The sequence below is a fragment of the Arvicanthis niloticus genome, chromosome 20, assembly GCF_011762505.2.
Source record: "Arvicanthis niloticus isolate mArvNil1 chromosome 20, mArvNil1.pat.X, whole genome shotgun sequence".
Lineage (NCBI taxonomy): Eukaryota > Metazoa > Chordata > Mammalia > Rodentia > Muridae > Arvicanthis > Arvicanthis niloticus.
In genome coordinates this window covers 15,140,260-15,161,035 of record NC_047677.1, presented here as the reverse complement: position 1 = coordinate 15,161,035, position 20,776 = coordinate 15,140,260, and the positions used below count along the sequence as shown (strand labels likewise).

General features: G+C 43.4%; 1 protein-coding gene across 1 annotated transcript in view; it reads left to right on the top strand.

The window, feature by feature from the left end:
* The window catches only part of Sec63 (SEC63 protein translocation regulator), a 67,061-nt gene extending 57,805 nt beyond the window's left edge, over positions 1–9,256 (top strand). Inside the window, exons 19-21 of the mRNA XM_034524019.2 lie at positions 1,411–1,509; positions 4,577–4,681; positions 5,675–9,256. Of these exons, the coding sequence (XP_034379910.1) occupies positions 1,411–1,509; positions 4,577–4,681; positions 5,675–5,818 (348 nt within the window). The 3' untranslated portion in view covers positions 5,819–9,256. The remainder of the gene's footprint in view (positions 1–1,410; positions 1,510–4,576; positions 4,682–5,674) is intronic.
* Positions 9,257–20,776: the final 11,520 nt, after the last annotated feature.

Here is a 20,776-nt window from a genome sequence, read left to right as displayed (position 1 = left end):
TTGTGGCATGTTGCACTTAACAGACAGCTCTTTGTTGAGTTAAATAAGCATTGTTAAAAAAGATGCACAAGATAATGGAACAGACGGGCCAGTGCGATGTGTCAGTAGATACAGGAGCCTCCTGCTAGTCTTGCTGACCTGAGTTTCAACATGATAGAAGGAGAGGACTGATTGCACAGGCTGTCCTGACCTCTGCACGTGCGTCATAGTACACTGTCATCAGCATACATAGAAACACACACAAATACATACATACAAACCCCCAAACATTTAAAAATGAAAAAGATAGGTAAAGATGTTTCTAAGCAACCTTTTAAGGGTAAAATAAATGGAAATAAATGGAAAAGGTATTGATATGAGTTTAAATATTTTCCAAAGAAATGATTTCAATAGATTTTTTTCTCTCTTTTTTCTTTTTTAAATCAGGATCTCTTTTAAGTGTTGGAAAATTGAGAGTTTCAGATAGTGCTGTTTTGACTACTGTATATTCAGCACATCCTGGAGTTTATTTTTAGCTTCCAACATTTTTCTTTAAACTACTTAAGCAAGGTATCCTCCCTCCTCAGTCCTTAAAACAGTGATCTAGGCAAATACCTGGTGTTAGCTCACTACTGGAAATGAAGCACGGGGATGGTTGCTGGCACATGGAGGCTTGTGTTTATTAGTAAAGTCACTTTCTGCCCTGTGTTGTATCATTTCTAACTCCCAGCTCTCATTGTGCACTCTAGTGGCAGTTTCCTGATGAGCTGTTTGTTGTTCTGATTTTTCTGAAGTTTAGCTAGAAATGCTGAGCTTTCTGAAGTACTAGTGTACAATTAAAGGCAGATACACACTCTCAGAATCTGAGGTGCTCTCTTTAAAGATGTTGCTGGGCAGTGGTGGTTCATGCTTTTATATCCCAACATTCAGGAGGCAGAGGCAGGGGGATCTCTGAGTTTGAGGCCAGCCTGGTCTACAAGGGAGTTCCAGGACAGCCAGGGCTACACAGAGAAACCCTGTCAAGAAAGAAAAAAAAGAAAAGAGAAAGGAAGTTAGATGTATGTTTAATGTATTGTGCTGCCTAAGTCCCTTCCACTCATCATACATGATGATGTAATCATTTAAGTTGGTTTCCTTTTTTAGAATACCTTTTGTCATTTTAAAGTAAATTGCGGATTTTTAAGATTGAGATCTATTAGTAGTCTTTATGGAGTTGTTGAAACTCCAAAAGTTATTTATACAATTATTTGGGGAGTAATGAATCTATCTTACAGTTGTATACATTTTGTTCAATTGATCCAGGCACTGTATCAATGCTAAGGATGTAACAAGGATATCATCTCCAAAATAAAGACAAATTAAAACTGTTTCTCCAGTTCTTTCTGATAACTCATACTCTTTTTTTTTTTTTTTTTTTTTTTTCCTTTGCAGGAAAAACAAGAATGGTGGTGGCTTTATATTGCAGATAGGAAAGAACAAACATTAATATCCATGCCATATCATGTGTGCACACTGAAGGATACAGAAGAGGTAATTAGCCAACAATATTTGTTTTAATATCTTACCTTTATGATGTTTCATCAAAATTTTTATTATTTGGCTTATTATATTTTGTTCATTGTATTTTCTTTGTTTTCGTTGGGGCCAGCCTGCAACACTAGTTCTAGGGTATGTGATAGCCTCTCCAGATACCTCACTTAATTTGTATATACACACACACACAAACACATACACGCATCTAATTTAGAATGAAAATAGATTTCTTTTTTATTATATTTTAAGGAAGGGAGGATTAATCTCAGAAGGTTCATTCATGTTTGACAATTACTTCTTTACTTTTACTTTGATGGCAAAGTTAAGACACGGAAGTAAACTTGTTCTTAATAGCAGCCAGGAAGCAGAGAGAACAGGGAAAGGGTCAGAGACAAGATAGACCCTTCAGAGGCACACCCCTTCTGTGACCTACTTCCTCTAGCCAGGGTCTGTCCTGTTGCCCATCACTTTTCAATAATGTCATCAAATTATGTTGCCATCAAAGGGTTAATCATAGATTGCATCGTAGCTCCCAAGTGTGTGGTGAAGAGTCGTTTACGCAGTAAGTTGTACGTTTACTCGTGGGAGCTGTATTCTGTTCTACTGTATCTTAGGGTATATGGATGTGGGGGTGTGTGAGTGGTTTGCAGGCTGTGGTCCAGCTAGTACAACAGTGGCTGTCTCTCAATAGTCCACAAAGCTGGATGTCTCAGGTGGTCTTCTGTAAAGGAATCCCTCAGCAGCAAGATAGATGAACTTGCCAATAGAGTGAGGGCTAACAGATAGAGAGCAAAAGCTACTGTCTTCCATGTCCTTTATATAGGCCACCACTAGAAGGTGTGGCCCAGGTTTAGGGTGGATATTCTTTCCTTAATTGGTCTTTAAGGTTGGTCTTTTCTTAATTACTGTTCTTTTGCTGTGAAGAGACATCTTATATAGGAAGGAATTTTGTTAGGGTCAGGAGCTTAGACCATTATAATATCAGGGAGTGTGACAGCAGGCGGGTATGGTGCTGGAGAAGTAGTGGCTGGAAGCTGCATCTTGCTTTGTAGGCTGAGAAAGGGAGACTGGGCCAGGCATGGGCTTTTGAAATTTCAAAGCCCACCCCCAGTAACACACTTCCTCCAAAAGGCCACACCTCCTGATCCTTCTCAAATAGAGCCACTCTCTGATGCCTAAACATTCAATAAATATATGAGGTTATGGCAGCTATTTTTATTCAAACCACCACACTCCACTCCTTGACCCCCGTAGGTTTATAGCCATATCATAATGCAAAACGGATTCAGGACAATTCAAAAGTCCCCATAATCTGACACAGTCTCAACATTGTTTAAAAGTTCACATTTTCTTCTGAGATTCATGGCAGCTTCCTTAACTGTATCCCCCTGTAAAGTCAGAATCAAAAAGCAGATCACATGCTTCCAACATACTGTGGCACAGAATATACACTGTCATTTCAAAAGGAAGGAAGGGAACATAGTGAGAAAATAATGGGCCAGTGCAAGACCCAAAATCAGGAGAGCAAACTTTAACTTCTATATCTCCATCCAAAACCTTCTTTAGATCTGTAACTCCTTTCAGCTTTGTTGACTGCAACACACTTCTCTCTCTCTGGCTGGTTTCACTCCCAGTCCGCAGTTCTCCTTGTCAGACAAGTACTCTGCTCGCTTACACAGTTGTTGTTGGGGCTCACTCACCCCTCCAACAGGGTTTTTCTCTGTTGCCCTGGGTGTTCTGGAACTTGCTCTGTAGACCAGGCTGGTCTTGAACTCACAGACACATCCACCTGCCTCTGCTTCCTGAGAGCTGGGATTAAAAGTGTGTGCCATCGTCGTTACCACCACCCAGTACCTAATTTTTAATGTGGTTTCCTTGTGATATTACATGTAAATAATATACAGGTTATTCGCTCTCCTCAAATTTTACACAAAAGTTGGCAAATACCAAGCTTCACAACTGATCTATTTTTCATCAACCAACCTTGGGCGTGGATCTCCTGAGTCACAGTCTTTTCCCCAGCAGAGTAATGCAGTTGTCAGGAGTGAGCACTGGAGCAGTGCAGTGTCACAGTTCACAGTTAATGTCCCTTCATGCTGCCACAAGCTCTGTTTCCTCTCCCAGGTTCACAAACGAATGGAAGGTAGTGCTTGGTATCTGTTCTCAATCCTTTTTGCTCTGGGTACATACACGCCAGCCAAGCATGGCAACCACTGGAGTCAGAACTTCTAGCTCCTCCTTTTTTGTTTCTTCATACCATCCTTTGCAAGGTTCCACTAAGCTGTTTTGTTAGAATATTACTGTAATTTGTCTCATTGCTTATTCATATTTCTTATTGGTCCTATGTTTCATGTATGACACATTATATTTGTTTGCCCCCCCCCCCCATTTGTAATAAGGTTTTCTTATTTCCAGAGTGTGTGTAAATCTCATTTGTGGTAGTGACTGTTCTCCGTGTTCTCCGAGCATTTTTACCAAGCGTTACATGCAGTGATGGTCTGGGTGTAAACCGCTTTGTACTCTTGTGTGCGTTTGTTGTAAGAATGAAAGTAGACACTGTCGGTGAGGTCACACATATTTAAGTGTATGTTTGTTACCATGTTGATTTTATTTGATCTTTTAAATTGGATGTTTTTTCTGTTAACTGTGAGGAATCAGCCTTTAAAAAATGAGCGTGAGTATTTCTCCCTAGTTTGTTTTGTGCCACAGTTTTCCAAGGTCTGGGATTACAGATTTGCACCACAAATGGCCTGCCTATATTAATTATAATATAATACTTTCCTTCTTCATTGCATTTCTTTTGAGTTTTAAAGTGGCAGCATAGAATTTGGTTACTTTAATCTGCTTTCTTGAACTGTGTACTTAGAAATGAACCCCAGTAGTTCTGCTTAATGTGATTTCCTTTTTGTGCAGTTTATAATACATGAGGTAGAGCTCACACATGTTGTTGTTACGACAGTTGTGTAAATCATCTGCTCAGTCCTCTGAAGTAGGAAATTTAAAGGCGTTCTCTTGTTTCTTTTATGTAATCCAGGTTTTTAAGTATTAATTTTTATCTTCTTAGGTAGAATTGAAGTTTCCTGCACCAGGCAAGCCTGGAAATTATCAGTATACAGTGTTTCTGAGATCAGACTCCTATATGGGCTTGGATCAGATTAAACCACTGAAGGTAAGACTTGTGTAAGACAAGTGAGCACAGTCACTGAAGATGGTGGAGTGGGCTTTGAGCAAGTACCTAAGGAAGTGTGGAGTGACGAAAAGAGCAAGGTCATCTCACCTGCTTTCAGTAGTAGACTTTTAAGGAACTTTGAACTTGGGCTGTAAGTTGCTTTAGTGGTTGTTTAATGCACTGTTACTTGTGGTCCATCTCAGGACTTTAAAAAGGCTGGTTGAGGTCAGGTAGGGACCGGGACTCAAATTTTTCCATGGACTTTATTGGAGTGTTTATTGATTTCTGAAATGAAGTGGTTTTTGTTTTTTTGGGTTTTTTTTGTTGTTTTTTTGGTTTTTGTTTTTGTTTTTTTTTTTTTTTTTTTTTTTTTTGTAGTTTTGGTTTTTAGTCTGCTTTCTCTTTTCTTTTCTTTCTTCTTTGAATTGTCTTAGACCATAAACTTTGTGTGGTTTGAAGCACACTCTTTCAGGATTCATGTCCCTTGAGCTTTTCCTATATTAGTGAGACTGTGCTAAATCATTGTGACACTGTTCAGAATAAAGAAGCCAGTAAAGGTGACTCCGTCTTTCCTCCTGAGAGCTCTGCATTTCTTGTGTTGGCCCTACAGTTTTACTTTTCAGAAATCTTTGAAAGGCATACTTGAATTTTTCTTCCTTCAGCCAAAGACTTCTAATTAGAGACCACTCAGTGTTACTGCATAGGAATCAGGGCTGTTAGTAGTCTGTGCCGTAAAAATGCTTTCTTAACTGGTTGAACTTCTACAGAGTCAAAATGTTGAACTGTATTAGAAATTCAGTTACATTCTGTCTAAGTACACTTAGCATTTTCATTTGCAGAATGAAGAATCTTTGTAATGAATGTGCTGAATTTAGAGTTGCAGCCACAAAATCCATTTCTTTGTGATTGCCATGGTCAAAGAAAACCTTTGGACTAGGTATTTTTTTATTATTCCTCTCCAAATTTCTGACATATATATTTAATTGTTTATAGTTGGAAGTTCACGAGGCCAAGCCTGTGCCAGAAAACCACCCACAGTGGGACACAGCAATAGAAGGGGACGAAGACCAGGAAGACAGTGAGGGATTTGAAGACAGCTTTGAGGAAGAGGAGGAGGAGGAGGAAGGCGGTGACTAACCCTGTGAGCGGACCACAGCGTTTGCACATCCTTGCAAACACCTGCTGCTTTGTGAGTGATAATAAAGCAGAAGCAGTGGAGGACTGATGTGGAGAGAAGTGTTGGCGTCTTCACTAGAAACGGATGCAAAAATAGGCCATCGGTGCCACGGTACAATCTGAAAAGGGTTTTTAAAGCCGTTCAGGTTTGGGGTGGTGCGTTTATCTCATCTGCAAATGATAATAAATCCTTTGATGTTACAACTGTCCAGAAGTGTGGGCTGTGCATTACCTGATCAGATTATGCTCTCAGTAAAAGTCAAGGTACATGAAAAACAATCTATAAATGAGGAACTTTTCTTTGTTCAGCTTTAGTTTTAGTAAACATTAAAATATGATAAACATCACAAATATGTTTTAAGTAACGTCTGCTCAAGTTTTTAATCTGTTAGTAAGCTCTGTTACTCATTTATCAATATTTTACAAATGGTAAGATTGTAACAGTTCCATATGTGAGTTGAAACCATAGTTTTCATCTTTCTTGGCCATAACTTAGCATTCTCACACATTCCACATAATACAGAGGGCTACATTTTAGAATTTTCTGTTCTTAATTGCCCAGAGTTAGCAGACATTATAAAAGTGGCTTTTAATGGCTTACAGCCTCTTAAAGCCTCTGGTGGTGTCAGTGCAGGATCTAATTCATCTGATAAGCTTCAGGGCCAAAGTGATTGTGGGACCACACATTCTCTGATGCTTGGTTTATGTCATTCAGCCTTTTGGAAAAGGTTCACTATAAAAGCTGAACTACATTCGTAGCTTTTACTCTACCTGACTCTGTCAGAAGCCTTTAAAGACAGTAAATACAGCTACAAAGGAGGCAGTTTTGTATTCATTTGGACTCCTGTTAATAAAATAGAAGTTTGGCTCATTTTATGTTTGTAATTGTGTGTCTTTTTACTCCTAGAGAAAGGGCATAAGTAGGGTAATGTTTTATTTTTCAACTCAAAGTTTGATATTGTACCTCACTGTGCAAGTGACTGCTATCTCTGTATACTCTTGGAAAACCCAGGAGGAAGACCTCTTCTCTCATTTAGTACAACCCAAAAGGGCAGTGCTCAACACAGAGTAGAAATGTGTGTGATGAGTCACTGAGTCAGAGGAATATTTTTATTACTAGACATAGAGGACACACATCTACAATACTCTAAGACTGCAATAATCCTATCAAACTCTCCATAGGCCAAAGTACTGTTGCAATACTAACTTAGGACCTTGTTCATTTAAAAGGTTGCTACTCTTCTGCAGAATTATTGCTGGTATTTTGTTACTACAGTAGTTGGAAATAAAATTTGAAAATTACCAAAAATATGAATTTTTTTGTTGTTGTTCTAAATTTAAGATGTAACACTTTACAGTTGTTCTCATTGGAACCTTGCTCCCTGGATGAATGAAACTTCCCTTCCTCTGCAGGCACGGTGTGTGGGTTTGCCTTCGGATCAAGTCTTACTGGGAAGCTCCAGTAGCTGCTAGACATGCAAGTGTGAGGGAGTGAGTCAGCTCATGTCAGATGAGAGCAGAGCGATGAGCAGAAACACAGAGTTGTGGTGTTTGTATTTCCTAGCTTTACTGAAGTAGCCAGACTCAAGAAAGGCAACTCTAGTGGCTCTTTCCCTCTGAAAGGGCATACAGACTGTTGAAACAACTGGCTTCTCTGGTGTGAGATTCTCTGGGGAGGATTTTACACCCTGATAACAACACCATGCCTACAAAACAATATGTCTTCCATGATTGGAAATTCCGACAGTTTGCTTATGTTTGCCTGTTTTGTGATGTGTATCAACATCTCAACCTAAAGAACCAATTAAACAAGGCCGTGGTGAAAGCCTCAGTTAGGGTGCTCATCTCTGCTCAGCCACTAAACTCCACATCCCTTTTTTTCCTCTGGATTAGTAATTTGTCCTACTTTGCATTTAGTTGAAATACAGAGTGAAATTGATTATATATGAAATTAAGTAGTTTACATTGTGTAAAAGTTTTAGTCTCTAAATATGCAGAATGTCTGTCAAAATAATAGCTTTCCACAAGGAGACTTACTGCTAGTCGAAAGTGTGGCAGCTGCGAAAGTGGACATTGGAAGACCTGACTGCGGTCTCAGACCCCAAAGTAGACATTTGCATTCTCTAAAATTTTGTGATTTTTGAAAAGAGTTGAGCACATTGAATTAAGATTTTGTGTGTGGAGCAATCTCGTTCTTTGCTCTGCCTTTCCCAGCATGCCCTGGGGGTGGAGAAGAACAGGCTGTTGTAGTACTGCTTACTGGGAAGCTCAGGCGAGGAGTGGGTATAGGAGTGGAACGCCATTCCCATGTGGAACCAGGGAGTGTACTGAGGCTTTCTTAGTGTGATTTGATTTTTTTGTGTGTGTTTTTGAGACTCACTATATAGCCTAGGCTAGCCTTGAACTCACAATGTAGCCCAGGTTGTGGACCTTGTGATCCTCCTCTAGCCTCAGCCTCTTGGGTAATAGGATTACAGGCAAGAGCCACCACACCTGGTGTTAAACACATTTACTCCATGTATTCAGGTACCTGCTCCAGCTGGCTCCTACTATGCACTGGAGTGTTGTTTAGTAATAATGTGTGTTTCAAATGCACTACATGTTTTTGAGGGATTGTCTATCATGTATTTACTGAGTTTCCATGTCCAGACTCTGTCAGTAGGCACTGCAGCTTTATGGACACTAATGTTAAGGACTTACCTTGGACTTAGTCAACACATGGTGGGAATTTTTTCTTCTTTCTCCCTTGGCACAGTGGCCAGTATTTAGGATGCTTCCCTCTTTCTCTTACTTCCTTGTTCTGTTGTTTGTTTGCTTGATCTTGTCACTAGGCAGAAGAATTGTGTTTTAAGGAGCCAGCTCTTCAGTTAGTTGGCCTTCGCCTGTTCTCTTATCCCCTTTGGATAAAGCAACATGCATCTTTTGTTTTTAAATGCTTCTCTTTTGAAGCATTTTCTCAACTCTATGAATCCCCTGTTTAGTCTGCCTTAAAGTGAAACAACTATCAGTGAACCGTAGCATGACATTTTACCAGCTGTGCAGTGGTTACTTAAGTGTGTCTCGAGATGGTAGCATCATCATACACTTAAACTTGACACTAGGGCTATTTTACAAACCTTAACAAACAAAACAGACACCACCTTGTACATTTTCCTGTAACTGAGCTAAAAATCCAAATTGCAATTATAGGCATGCTTTAGAATTGTGGTTTCAGGCAGGGGTGTACATCCTCGGGGTATGCGGATACTAAGTCCATTGAGAAAATGTTAAAATAATGATTCTTTGTATTTAATCTCATCCTTTTAAATTTCTATTTTTATGTGTTTTATAATGTACATAATATATTGTACAGTTGTACACTTATATAATTTATAAATAAATACATTTATTGGTGCATTATTTTTTTTTTCCTGATTTGGGTGTGTGATGAAAACATTGGGATACTACTATTTTGTGGTATAGCTAGGATGACATTTCAGTGGGTTGGGGCTTTGACACTCTGCTGTTTGAGTTGACAGTGACATACTCTGATACCAGGAGGCAAGGCTACGTTGGTTGTATCCTAGATCTCCTCACAAGAGCAAACATGATGGCCGCCCTTGGAGTGGAGCCTCGAAAGTGGAAGGACTGTTCCTGTCATGAGCTGGGCAGTCATTAGCTGCTGCAAATTAAAGGCTGGTATGGGAAGACCATCCCTCCAGTGCAAAAGGAGCCAAACCCCTGCATAATGATAGCAGTGGCCGCCACTTAGTATAAGCAGATTGTAAACATCACAGTTACCTTGTGTTTTCTAGCCTGGTTCCAGTAGAGGGCGATAGGGCCATAATTGATTTTCTTTATAAAGAATGTTTGGTGAGACTAAACCAATACTCCAAAAATGATTATTTATTTTTGAGATGGGCGATTACGTGTTTCCCAGCCGTGCCTCAAATTCTTGAACTCACTCCTCCTGCATCTCTTGGAGAGCTGGGACTATAGGACAGCACCACTGTGCCCCCACTTCCCAGAATTCCTTCCTTCCCCTTTGAACTGTACCTATCAACCCTTGTCTTCTTACCCATGTAATCCATTACATGTGCATCTGGTTGGAAGGCCATTTGTAGCCAGCTCCAAGAGACAGTGTTGTGTATCCACAGTGTTGTGTGTTCACTGTGCTGGAGCCCCATCACATTGCTTGGGAGAAGTGGCAAGCAGGTAAAATGTTGATGTTCTTAGAACATTTAACTTTTTAATTTGTTGTGTGGTGTCAGCTATCAAGACTCTGACATTGTTCTCTCTGTACAAGCTACTTCGCCACATTTTCTGGGTGCTAGCTCCAGCTCCCAGGTCAGACACACCATGAGTTTTATGTCACCCAAACTTCTGTCCTCGAAGTTACACACTGGCGGTGCCAAGTAGCTCAGGTTGACATTGTACATGTCAACAGAGGATCTTTGAACTTGGGAACCTAGCCCTTTAAAATAGCATGTGGACAAACCTGTTCACTCTTTACTGTTGTAACAGGGGACATGTCCTTTCTTAGGAAGGACATGATGCGTATCTACCATGGCTGTCTGGACACAGATCTGTGAGAAGGGCAGCATGCAACTAAAGTGTGTATGTGTGTATGCGCTGAGGTGTACCTAAAGGTTAGAAGCAAGTGGACAGTGGCCTTTCAGCATGTGGGATACAGTATACATAAATAGCATTAGACCAGGAAAAAAAAAGAAAAAAGTTAAAAATAAATAAATAAATAATAGACATCTCATTTGATAATAATACATTTAAGCCTTTTGCAAATGTTTTGTCTTAATATCAAGGACAGCTTTGCTTCATTTGAAGATGGTTTGCTTACATGCAGCTACTAATCTAGAACTTTCTACATTGAATTCAGTCCATTAACAATGGGAAAGGGGCTGTCTGAAAGTGATCACTGTGTCTGCTGTACGTTGTATCCTTAGAAGTTGTGATTACCGCCATCTACACCTTTCCCTAGTACCCGGCCAATTTACTGTAGGCCTCTGCTTGAAATAACCAGCAGCCTCTGGAAGTCTGTTCTGGGTAAGATCACTAGTCCTCACTGCCCTCTGAGGGCAGATTGCTTATTGCTTTAACTGTCTCTGACATCTCACTTAGAGATACTGCAGAGCATGGAGAGGGTGACCACATCTGCCAGTGAGAATTCTGATTTTCAAAATTCAATGAAGGATTAGGATTGCTGGGCTTTGAAACAGGTTGGAGCATTTCTCAGGAGAATACAGCATCCAGTAAGAGGCCTGGGTAACGGGACCTCCTCATTTACATGCACTGCCACCCTTTATCCCAGTCCTGTTAACTTGTCTGTCTTCACAATCCCATCCAAAGTTTCTCCAGCTTCTTAATTTCTTGATTCTCTGCCACATTCTTGGGACTCTAGTCACTTCCCTTCAAAAGCTTACTGTTCCTCTTGACAACACATTAAACACTTGGGGTGGTGGCAAGGAGAATGGAGGGGGCAAGAGAGATGCCATGTGACAGGCTCCAAGGCACCCCCTTTGGCTCAAAGCTCTGGCTTCAGAACTTGCAGTTAGGTTTTCCCACGATCTCTACAAGCGCCTGCCCCACCTACCCACCCCTACTCACAGGTCTGTGTCTATTATGATGGAAATTATAAGGATTAATGTGATTATCTGAGAAGTGCTTTTGAGAGTGGGCGTGAGACTGGTGTTATGATCTACTGCAGATTTCTTTGCACAAGGCAAGCCCCTGTGTCTTTCAAGTCTGCTGACTTAATGACAGCACCCCACCAAATGTCAGGAGTGACAGGCACCTTGGGAGCAGCGCATTGCACATGAAGTTTAAGTTTGGCGATGCTAAGGTTCGAGTAGAATTCTTATATTTGGTGTATTACACAGAACAGTTTCTCAGAATAGGAAATCTTTAAAAAGCCTTTTACCTCCTGATTTGTGGAATTTTCTATGGTGCTTAGCACCCAATTGATCTAAGTCCCTCCAAAGAAAGGCACATGGAAACACAATCTTTGGGGTTTGGGCCCGAAGCCCCTCCTTGCAGGGATCCCATGGAAGGAGTGTTGAGAGCAACTCTCCAGCTCTGTTCCAGAGACACATGACTCCTGTCCCCTCTGAGAGTCAGACATGATATGAAGAAGGAACATTAAGAACAGAGCCTGAGAAGAGGGGCTTGTTACATCTGGAGAGCTGCGGTAGGGACCCAGGCATCCCTGGGCACATTCCAGACCCCCCAGTCCTTCATCTTCCCAATGCATGCATGGCAATCACATCCTAGTGTGTTCAGCAACTCTACCTCACCAGCCCACCTCTGCCATGAGTGTCCCTTCAGCGGGGCCTGGGGTTACACATGACTAGGCCCCTAGCTCAGAGTTCGCAGGCTGCAATGACACGGGATCCACCTGTGTCCAGTTCTGTGAGATTTCAAGTTGGGTGAACCCATGTTAGCTAAAAGCATGAAGGTATTTTTTTTTAAATCCCTCTCAAGTCAGAGATTCAAGTGTTCATTGTAGATCTGTCTTGAGAGGAGTGGTATGCTCTCCCCTAGTCTTGAATGTGGCCCTAGGAGCCCAAGAGAGGCCCAGAAGCTCAGAACGCCCCTCCCCGCCCATTCGCTGTTTTCTACAGCGTGGGCCCAAGAGCCTTCACTTTTACCACCTTAACCCAAAGCATTAGAAAGATCTGCTCAAGACCCACTTCTTACCAGATCGGATAGTTTGTTGTTTCTTAGAGACTTTTGCCTTCCTGCCCAGAGATAGAATCTAGGGCCCTGGGCATGCTAAGAGGCACTTACACGTACACGTACACATACACTTACACGTACACAGAGCTACATTCCCAGCCCACCTCCCCCATGCACACACACCTTAAACGTTTTTATGGATTTACTCTTTAACCGTTGTACTAAATTGTCTAAGGCTGCATGTTTGATCCTCCTGCTGGAATGACAGGCCTGGCCTGGAGAATTTTTTGATGTTGACATGAAGGCTGAAGACAAGGGTAAAAGCACACGAGCTGGTCCAGGCATGGACACTAGGTTCAAGTTCAAAGGCTCCTAAAAGCTCTTCTCCGTTCTATTTGCTGGTACCCAGTTACTAAAATTCACCCCCGCAATACGCTCACAATAAAATGAGACAGATTTAAGCTTGCCCCGTGTAGGGCACAGTCTGCGGGATTTCCTTACCACTGAGCTGCTGCTTGCCCTGGTATGAGGTTTACAAGTAACGGAGGTCTAGCTCATTACACAGCACTCTCTTGAACTGAGATGTGAGTGGTGTCCTGCTCAGATTTGAGGCTGAGACTATGTTACTTCTCACAACCCTGGGTTAGGGGTAGGGTTATTAGGATTAGGTTGGATGCAGTTAAAAACACACACAGAGAGAGAGAGAGAGAGAGAGAGAGAGAGAGAGAGAGAGAGAGAGAGAGAGAGAGAGAGAGAGATATCCCAGCGCAGGGCTTGTGAGGTTGGGGCAAGGAGCAAGTCAGAAGACAATGGTGTCCACAGTCCTGAGAGCTGTTGAGACTGGAGTTGCTGATGGTCACACTTGCTAGAAGTTGACCATATGCAGACTGGGAATGGATTTTTTCAGCAGAGGAGATGGTGGTGGTGGTCATATGAGCAGCTCCAGCTAACTGCAAGGGAGAGTAAAAGAGGGTAGGATTTAACAAAGCCACATGAATAACCCACAGTGGACTTAGGCTTGATGGGAAAAGACCCTGTGTGCCCCCTGTAAGATCAGAGCAAGGCAAGGATGTCGGGTTTCACCATGTCTATTCAACCTGAAGCTGGGATTTCAGACCTGGGCAATTAGGGAAGGGAGGGAAACAAAAGGCACCAAAATTGGAAAGAAAAAAGTGAGATAACTTCTCTTCACACACGCTATGATTCTGTATGTATGTAGAGAAAGCTGGCAGAACTCACAGATGAATTCCTCCAAAGTTGCAGAATGCAAAAACATGTAAAAGTCAATTGCATTTCTCTCCATTACAGCCTGAGAAGGAAGTGATGGTCCCAGATCAGGTGGGTGACGGCCTGGTAGGGAGGACAGTGGGGACTGGGAGGGAACACAGGGGTGCTGGCTTGTTGCCAGAGTGATGGTTTCTGATCCCACTGGTGGAACTGTTTGAGTATTTTGGAAAAGTCTCATTATGCCATATAGTCCTTTTAACCCCGTTCCCTGTGAATGCTATCACACACGCACACGCACACATATGCATGCACACACGCACACATGCATACACACATGCATTCACACACGCACACGCACACATATGCATGCACACACGCACACATGCATACACACATGCATTCACACACGCACACATATGCATGCACACACGCACACATGCATACACACATGCATTCACACACACACACGCACACATATGCATGCACACACGCACACATGCATACACACATGCATTCACACACGCACACACATGCATTCACACACGCACACATGCATACACACATGCATTCACACACGCACACACATGTGCACACACATGCATACATGCATGCACATGCACACACACATGCACACATATGCACGCACGCACGCACACACATGTGCACACACATGCACACATATGCATGCACACATGCACACATGCATTCACATACACACACATGCATACATGCATGCACATGCACACACACATGCATATACACACGCGCACACATGCATACACACATATGCACACATACACGCACACGCGCGCACGCACGCACACATGCGCACACACGTGTATACACACATGCACACACGCGCACACACATACATACACACATGCACACATACACGAACACATGCGCACACACACACGCACACACACGACAAAATTTACTGACTATATACAGCTGTGTAGATGAGTTTCATTTAAAAATATAAACCAATTAACTCATTAAAAGAAGAGAAATGGGATCGAGGTGTGCTTTCTTCTTTTTTCCTCTCTTTTTTTTTTTCTTTTTAAAGAGAAGCAGTAGTGTGTTCTCCAGAGGAAGAAGTCATCCACTGACAAGACCATAGGAGGTCAGATTGACGGACAGCTTTGGAACTGTTTGAAGAGGTGGATCTGGGCTGAGCCAGACACCTGCAGACCTTAAGTTAGGGTTACTCAGCAGCAGAACCAATTAAATGTGTCTATTCATATCTGCACACATAATAGAATGTGAGTGCATATATAACACACACCTGTATGTATGTGTGGATATACAAGGGTGTTTTACACACATATGAATTCATGTGTCTGTTGTATTACTTTTCATGAGCAGGATGCTTGTTTGTCCCTACAGGGCAACAGCAGACCAAAGAAATTATTCCATCCAAGTTTGGCTTTGTGAACCATTGAGTTTGCGGGGGCAACTTACAAGAACATGGGTGAAGGGTGAGGGAGACTTGGATGGTTGCATTTCCCTAAAAGCCCACCTGGTACAGGTAAGGACGGATGACAGTTGTATCCTTGGAGTGTCCTGCACAACTTACAGGCAGCTGTCCCCCAAGAGCCCCCATTATCTAATGCTTATGTAGGCTCAGGGACACCCTGTGAGCCCCATACATTTCTTGAGTGTCCTGAGCCTCTCCCCCTCTTTCTGGGGGGGGGGGGGTGGTGCTTCAATCCACACAACAATCCCTCCCTCTCTTCCCCCCCATATACATATGTGGGCTAAGGCACTGGCTCACAGCACTGCAGACTCCAGCTAGTCTGGAATATCCTGGATAGCCTGGCAGTCTGGAGGCCCTGGAAAGTGGCTCTTCAGGTTGGAACAAAAGGCATCTAATGGCAGGATTCCTTCCTCAGGAAAGAACAAGTCTCTTCCTTAAGGCAGTCACCTGACTGGATAAGTCTGGGAAGGAGGGTAATCTGCTTTACTTGATCTAGTGGCTTAAATGTCATTCCTTTTTAAAAACAACAACAAAAACCCAGCTTCATGCAACATCCCAGAAGCATTTGGATAAAATCCCGACACCTAATCATAGCGAAATTAACAAAGAAAATCAGTCTTGTGAATCCAGTGCTGGCTGTGTCCGCCCTTTAACAGCCTTGTCAGAGGTGGAAGAGGGCATGGGGCAACTCTGGCTTCGAACTCAGAACACCTCCTACTGGAGGGCTGCTTGCTCTAGAGACTATCTGCAGAATTTATGGAAGGGTCGCAAGGCTGGAGAGCAGAGGGTTTTAAGTCAGCAAGCCGAGCGGGTAAGTACTGTGCACGGAGGCATGAGGAAGACGTTTTCGTTAGACAGTCTTAATTGCATCTGATTTTTTTTTTTCATTTTATGTATATATTTTGCCTGTGAGATATTGAGCCGCATGGTGTAGTGCTCACAGAGGCCAGGAGAGGGTGTTCTGGCCTGGATCTACTTGGAATTGGAGTTACAGACAGTTGTGAGCTGCCTGTGGGTACAGAACCCCGATCCTCTGCAAGAACAATAAATGCTCTTAACTGCTGAGTGGTCTCTGTCTTCCCATCTGCACCTTTCTAGCAAGCTCTGTATCTGAGATGTCAATGATAGGAACCTCACGCGTGCTGAGTATGCTTTACCACTGGCTAGGTCCCCACCACGCCTATTTGAAAAGACGGGAACCTCCTGCTCCGTCTAGGGGGGGTCACGTGGTGGGGTCTGAAGACACTAACTAGGCTGCCTCCAGCTCACTAGAGCAGAGTTCATTTGGCAAAGATGCCCTTAGACAAGGTCGTGACCTCTCCTGGGACATCCAACCAGAGGCTTCATTTTGCAGCTGGAACTGAGGACAGGGCAGATGCTATGGAGCAACTTGCGGTGGTAGTCACTGCAAAGTGACGCTGAAAGTGGGAGACTCTGAAAGTGATGCTTTCAGATCAGTGACCACTGAGGAAGCACTGCTCCCTAGGGGACCCCTCTCCCTTGCTGGATTTTGGGATCCAGGTAGCAGAGCCAGGAACGGGTACGTGCTTGACCAACTGTGGCCACCAGGGGGCGCGAGATAGCTGAGGAGGGTTGCTGGATGCCCTGGGTACCTGGCCCATGCCCTGAGTCCCACAGTGTGAACCTGTTGTCCTGCTGTAGTTCGGGGACTCCTCTCAGCTACGTTCCTGCAGCAGAGCCTCCCGAGTTCAGTGTGTCCTGACTTATCCTCTGTTTTTTATAGGGCTGGTTCTGACTATCTCCCACCCTAGAGCCCAGCTGCTTCTCCAAGGCTCTCTGGGTGCTGATGACAGTCTCTGTTCCTTCTCTTTTTGCCTTAGGCGGATAGCGCCAGCCTCCTAAGGGGAGAGTAGACACCACCTTCATGGATTCCGAAGAGCAGTGCCTCGGGGCCCCGGAGAAGGGCTCAAAGGCCACCTGTCCATGTTGCAAACTCCATCCTTACAGGCATCCTGTCGCACCTATCTACAGCTCTGTCTAGGACTTACTTTGGGGCCAGATTAAGGTTTTATGAAAAGATACTCAATTAAATGTGAGTTTCAGATAAACAACAAATTAGTTTTTGTCATATAAATATGTCCCATGAAGTATCTGAGACATATAATAATATAAAAAGAAATTCCTTATTTTTCTGATAAGAAAATTCAACTTTAAATCCCCTGTTGTTTTTTTTTTTTTTTTTCTTTTCTTTTCTTTTCTGTTTTTCTGAAATCCTAGCTAGGAATGAGTTTAGGTGGAGGCAGGCAGGGGAGGGCTGGGACTGAGGCAAAGTAGGCATGAAGTCCTGTAAGCTTTCTTAGGAGACTTCTCTGCTACAGGAAGCTACGGTACAGCCTTGCCTGTGGTGTTGGCACCTCTCACATCGTCAATTCTTTCACAGATTAAAAGGAAGAAAAAAGAAACTAACCATTTTAATCATTTCATCCAGCAAAAATTGCAGTTCTTGATGCCTGCGGGCTGTTTCCTTCTGAGGACCTTAATAATTTTTATAATAACTTTTTTTGGGGTGCAAATCTGTGTTTTGTTATTTTAGGGCATTTGCTTCTGCACTGGGCTCTGAGCTACACTGGAACTGTCCCGTTGGGCAGAGATGTGTATGTCCTCATTTCACCTCTACCAACCCCTGAGCCAAGAGCCTTCTGGGAACTTCACATCTGGACACCGAGTTCACACCCAGTGAGTGGCATACAAAAATCTGTTTCCATTACATGGACGTTTGGGACCGACTCAGCCCAGTGTAATGGGGCCAGTCAGATCTCTTCAAAGGTTCCCAGTAACACTGGCTGCCCTGTGTGGAGCTCACGTCTCTCACCCGCTGTAGAATCCCATTTGAGATGAGACTGGCTCCATTGTAGATGCTTCCGTGGTCATGACCTCTGTGCAGGCTAGTTTCATGTCAACTTCATATAAGATTAAACTGGAATTTTGGGAGAGAAAACCTCAGCTAAAAAAGTACACCTACCAGACTGGCCTGTGGGGAAGCCTGTGGCTCCCCCCCACCACCCCGTTTTTTTTTTTCTTTTGATAAATGAATGCTGTGAGAGGGCCCAGCCCATTGTGGGTGTTACCACCCTTGGGCTTGGGTCCTGGGTTCTATAAGAAAGCAGGTTGAGCAAGCCACAGGGAGTAAGCCAGTAAGCAGCGCCCTTCCATGCCCTCTGCATCAGCTGTCCCTGCAGGTTCCTGCCCTGAGTTTCCCTCAGTGATGGGCTGTGAGGTGGAAGTACAAGCTGATAGAAACCTCCTCCTCGTGGTGTTGTTTATAGTCATGGTGTTTCATCAGAGCGACAGCAACCCTAACCAAACCCCCTGCCTGGGCCTTGGCCATCCGGAAGCGAGGTATGCTAGTCTGGGAGGCTGCTGTAACAGTCTCTCAATTGGCAGTGCTTAAACAGCGGAGATTTAGAGTCTCTGGAAGCTATGTATCTTAAGGTAAAGCACTTGGAAGCCTGGCTCATTCTAGAGAAGTCCTATGTCAGGTGGCCCTCCTTGGACAGCCACCTTCTGCCTCTTCATGTCATTGGTGTCTGTGTGTCCCTGTGCCCAAATTTCTTCCTTTTATAGGAATGCCTGTCCTATGGGATTAGGGCCCACACCAAAGACATCATTTTAACTCACTTAGGTCTTCATAGAGTACATTCTGAGATTTTAGGGACCAGGATCCTAACACAGCTTGTTTGAGGCTGGTCACAATCCATCTATAACAACCTCACGAGTAATCAGCTATTTGATGGTGCTGAGATCACTCGGGATCCCCTCTGTGCGATAGTAGACAGAGCCTTGGGTATCAGGAGGCTTGGTCAGGAAATGCTCACAACGGTAGCAGCACTGGCATTATAGAGAACTAATGTAGAGAGAATATCTTGTGTGTTGTATGGATGCATCACCTGTCAATTAAAAAAACTTGTGGCCTATAGGAGAGGGTAGAATAGACTCTGGGGCATCTGGTAGGCAGAAAGGATTCTGGGATAGAGTGAGGCATGGGAGGGTTTGGCCCTGGGAACCCTACAGTGGAGCAGATGCATGGGACCTGAGCAGAGTTAACCTGCCACATGGCAGAACTGAGATTAGAATAAATGAGATATTAATTTTTGAGCTAGTCAGAGAATAAGTCAAAACTTATGGTAACAGTGTTTGTAAATATATTTGAGTATCAAGAGTTGTTGTTCCAGGAGCAGGGTCTGGGAGGAAAAGCATGAGCATACAGAAAACACACAACCACAAAGTAGTATTACTGTTGAGTGTTTCTGGTGGTTCATCTCTGTTGACAACTTGACTACTTCTAAAATCAACCAAAACCCAAGCTGACAGACATACCTGTATGTAAGGGTCCATGATTCTCTAAAGAATGATACCCTCGACTCAAATAGCATTCAAAAGCAAAGAGCGTTTTATTCTGCACAAGTCCAATGTGCTGGGTCTACCATCTTCCAAGAAGGAGGCACCCGAGTGAGCTCACAGGCCTGATTTAAAACACATTAGGGGAATTCTGGGGAGGGGGTAGGTGACTGTTTTCTTAATCTGTTGGCTCTACCTCTAGGGATATTGCAGAACCACTGCTGGGACATGGGGACTAGAAACTGTTGCTGTGGGAAGTCTGGAAACTGTTGCTGGAGAAGTCTGGAAACTGTTGCTGTGGGAAGTCTGGAAACTGTTGCTGGAGAAGTCTGGAAACTGTTGCTGTGGGAAGTCTGGAAACTGTTGCTGTGGGAAGTCTGGAAACTGTTGCTGTGGGAAGTCTGGAAACTGTTGCTGTGGGAAGTCTGGAAACTGTTGCTGGAGAAGTCTGGAAACTGTTGCTGTGGGAAGTCTGGAAACTGTTGCTGTGGGAAATCTGGAAACTGTTGTTGTGGGAAGTCTGGAAACTGTTGCTGACCCATTGCACTTGCTTCTGGCCAGACGGCTGGGCAGCTTTTAATGGCAGGGCAGTTTCTGACTGGCTGCCTGAGGCTTGAGGATTTTTCGGTAACTGACTTGCCTGGTTCTTGGAAACAGAGATTTAGGCCTAGTCTTCTGAACTGTCAATTTGAAGCCTCTCATTAACTCAGCCTGTCTCGTGTAGGGAATTTTCTTGATCAAATTGTTTGAGACAGGGGGCCTCACCCTAAGCCTTATCTTGTAAACCATGGGGAAAGGAAGCTTTTGCTTTTCCCTGCTTGCTCTCACTTTACTTATCCTGTGCAGAGACATGCCTTTACTGTATGAAAGCTAACTTCTTTGGGATCCCAGCACAGACTGAAGATCAGCAGCTTCCCAGGAATCCTTTAAGACTTTAGCCCCAGATTAGGACTTTTAAAAGTTGGAATGTTTTATTCTTGGGGACAAGAAGAAAGGGAAGATTATGGCTTAATAGTAATGTGTCCGTGAGTCAGGTTGATAAGGGGCCAATTGTTCTAGTTACGTGGGTCAACTTGACACAAGCTAGAGTTATCTGGGAAGAGAAACTTCAGCTGAGAAGGTGCCTCCATCAGATTGCCTATAGACAAGCCTGTATTGTATTTTCTTGATTAATAGCTGATGTGGGT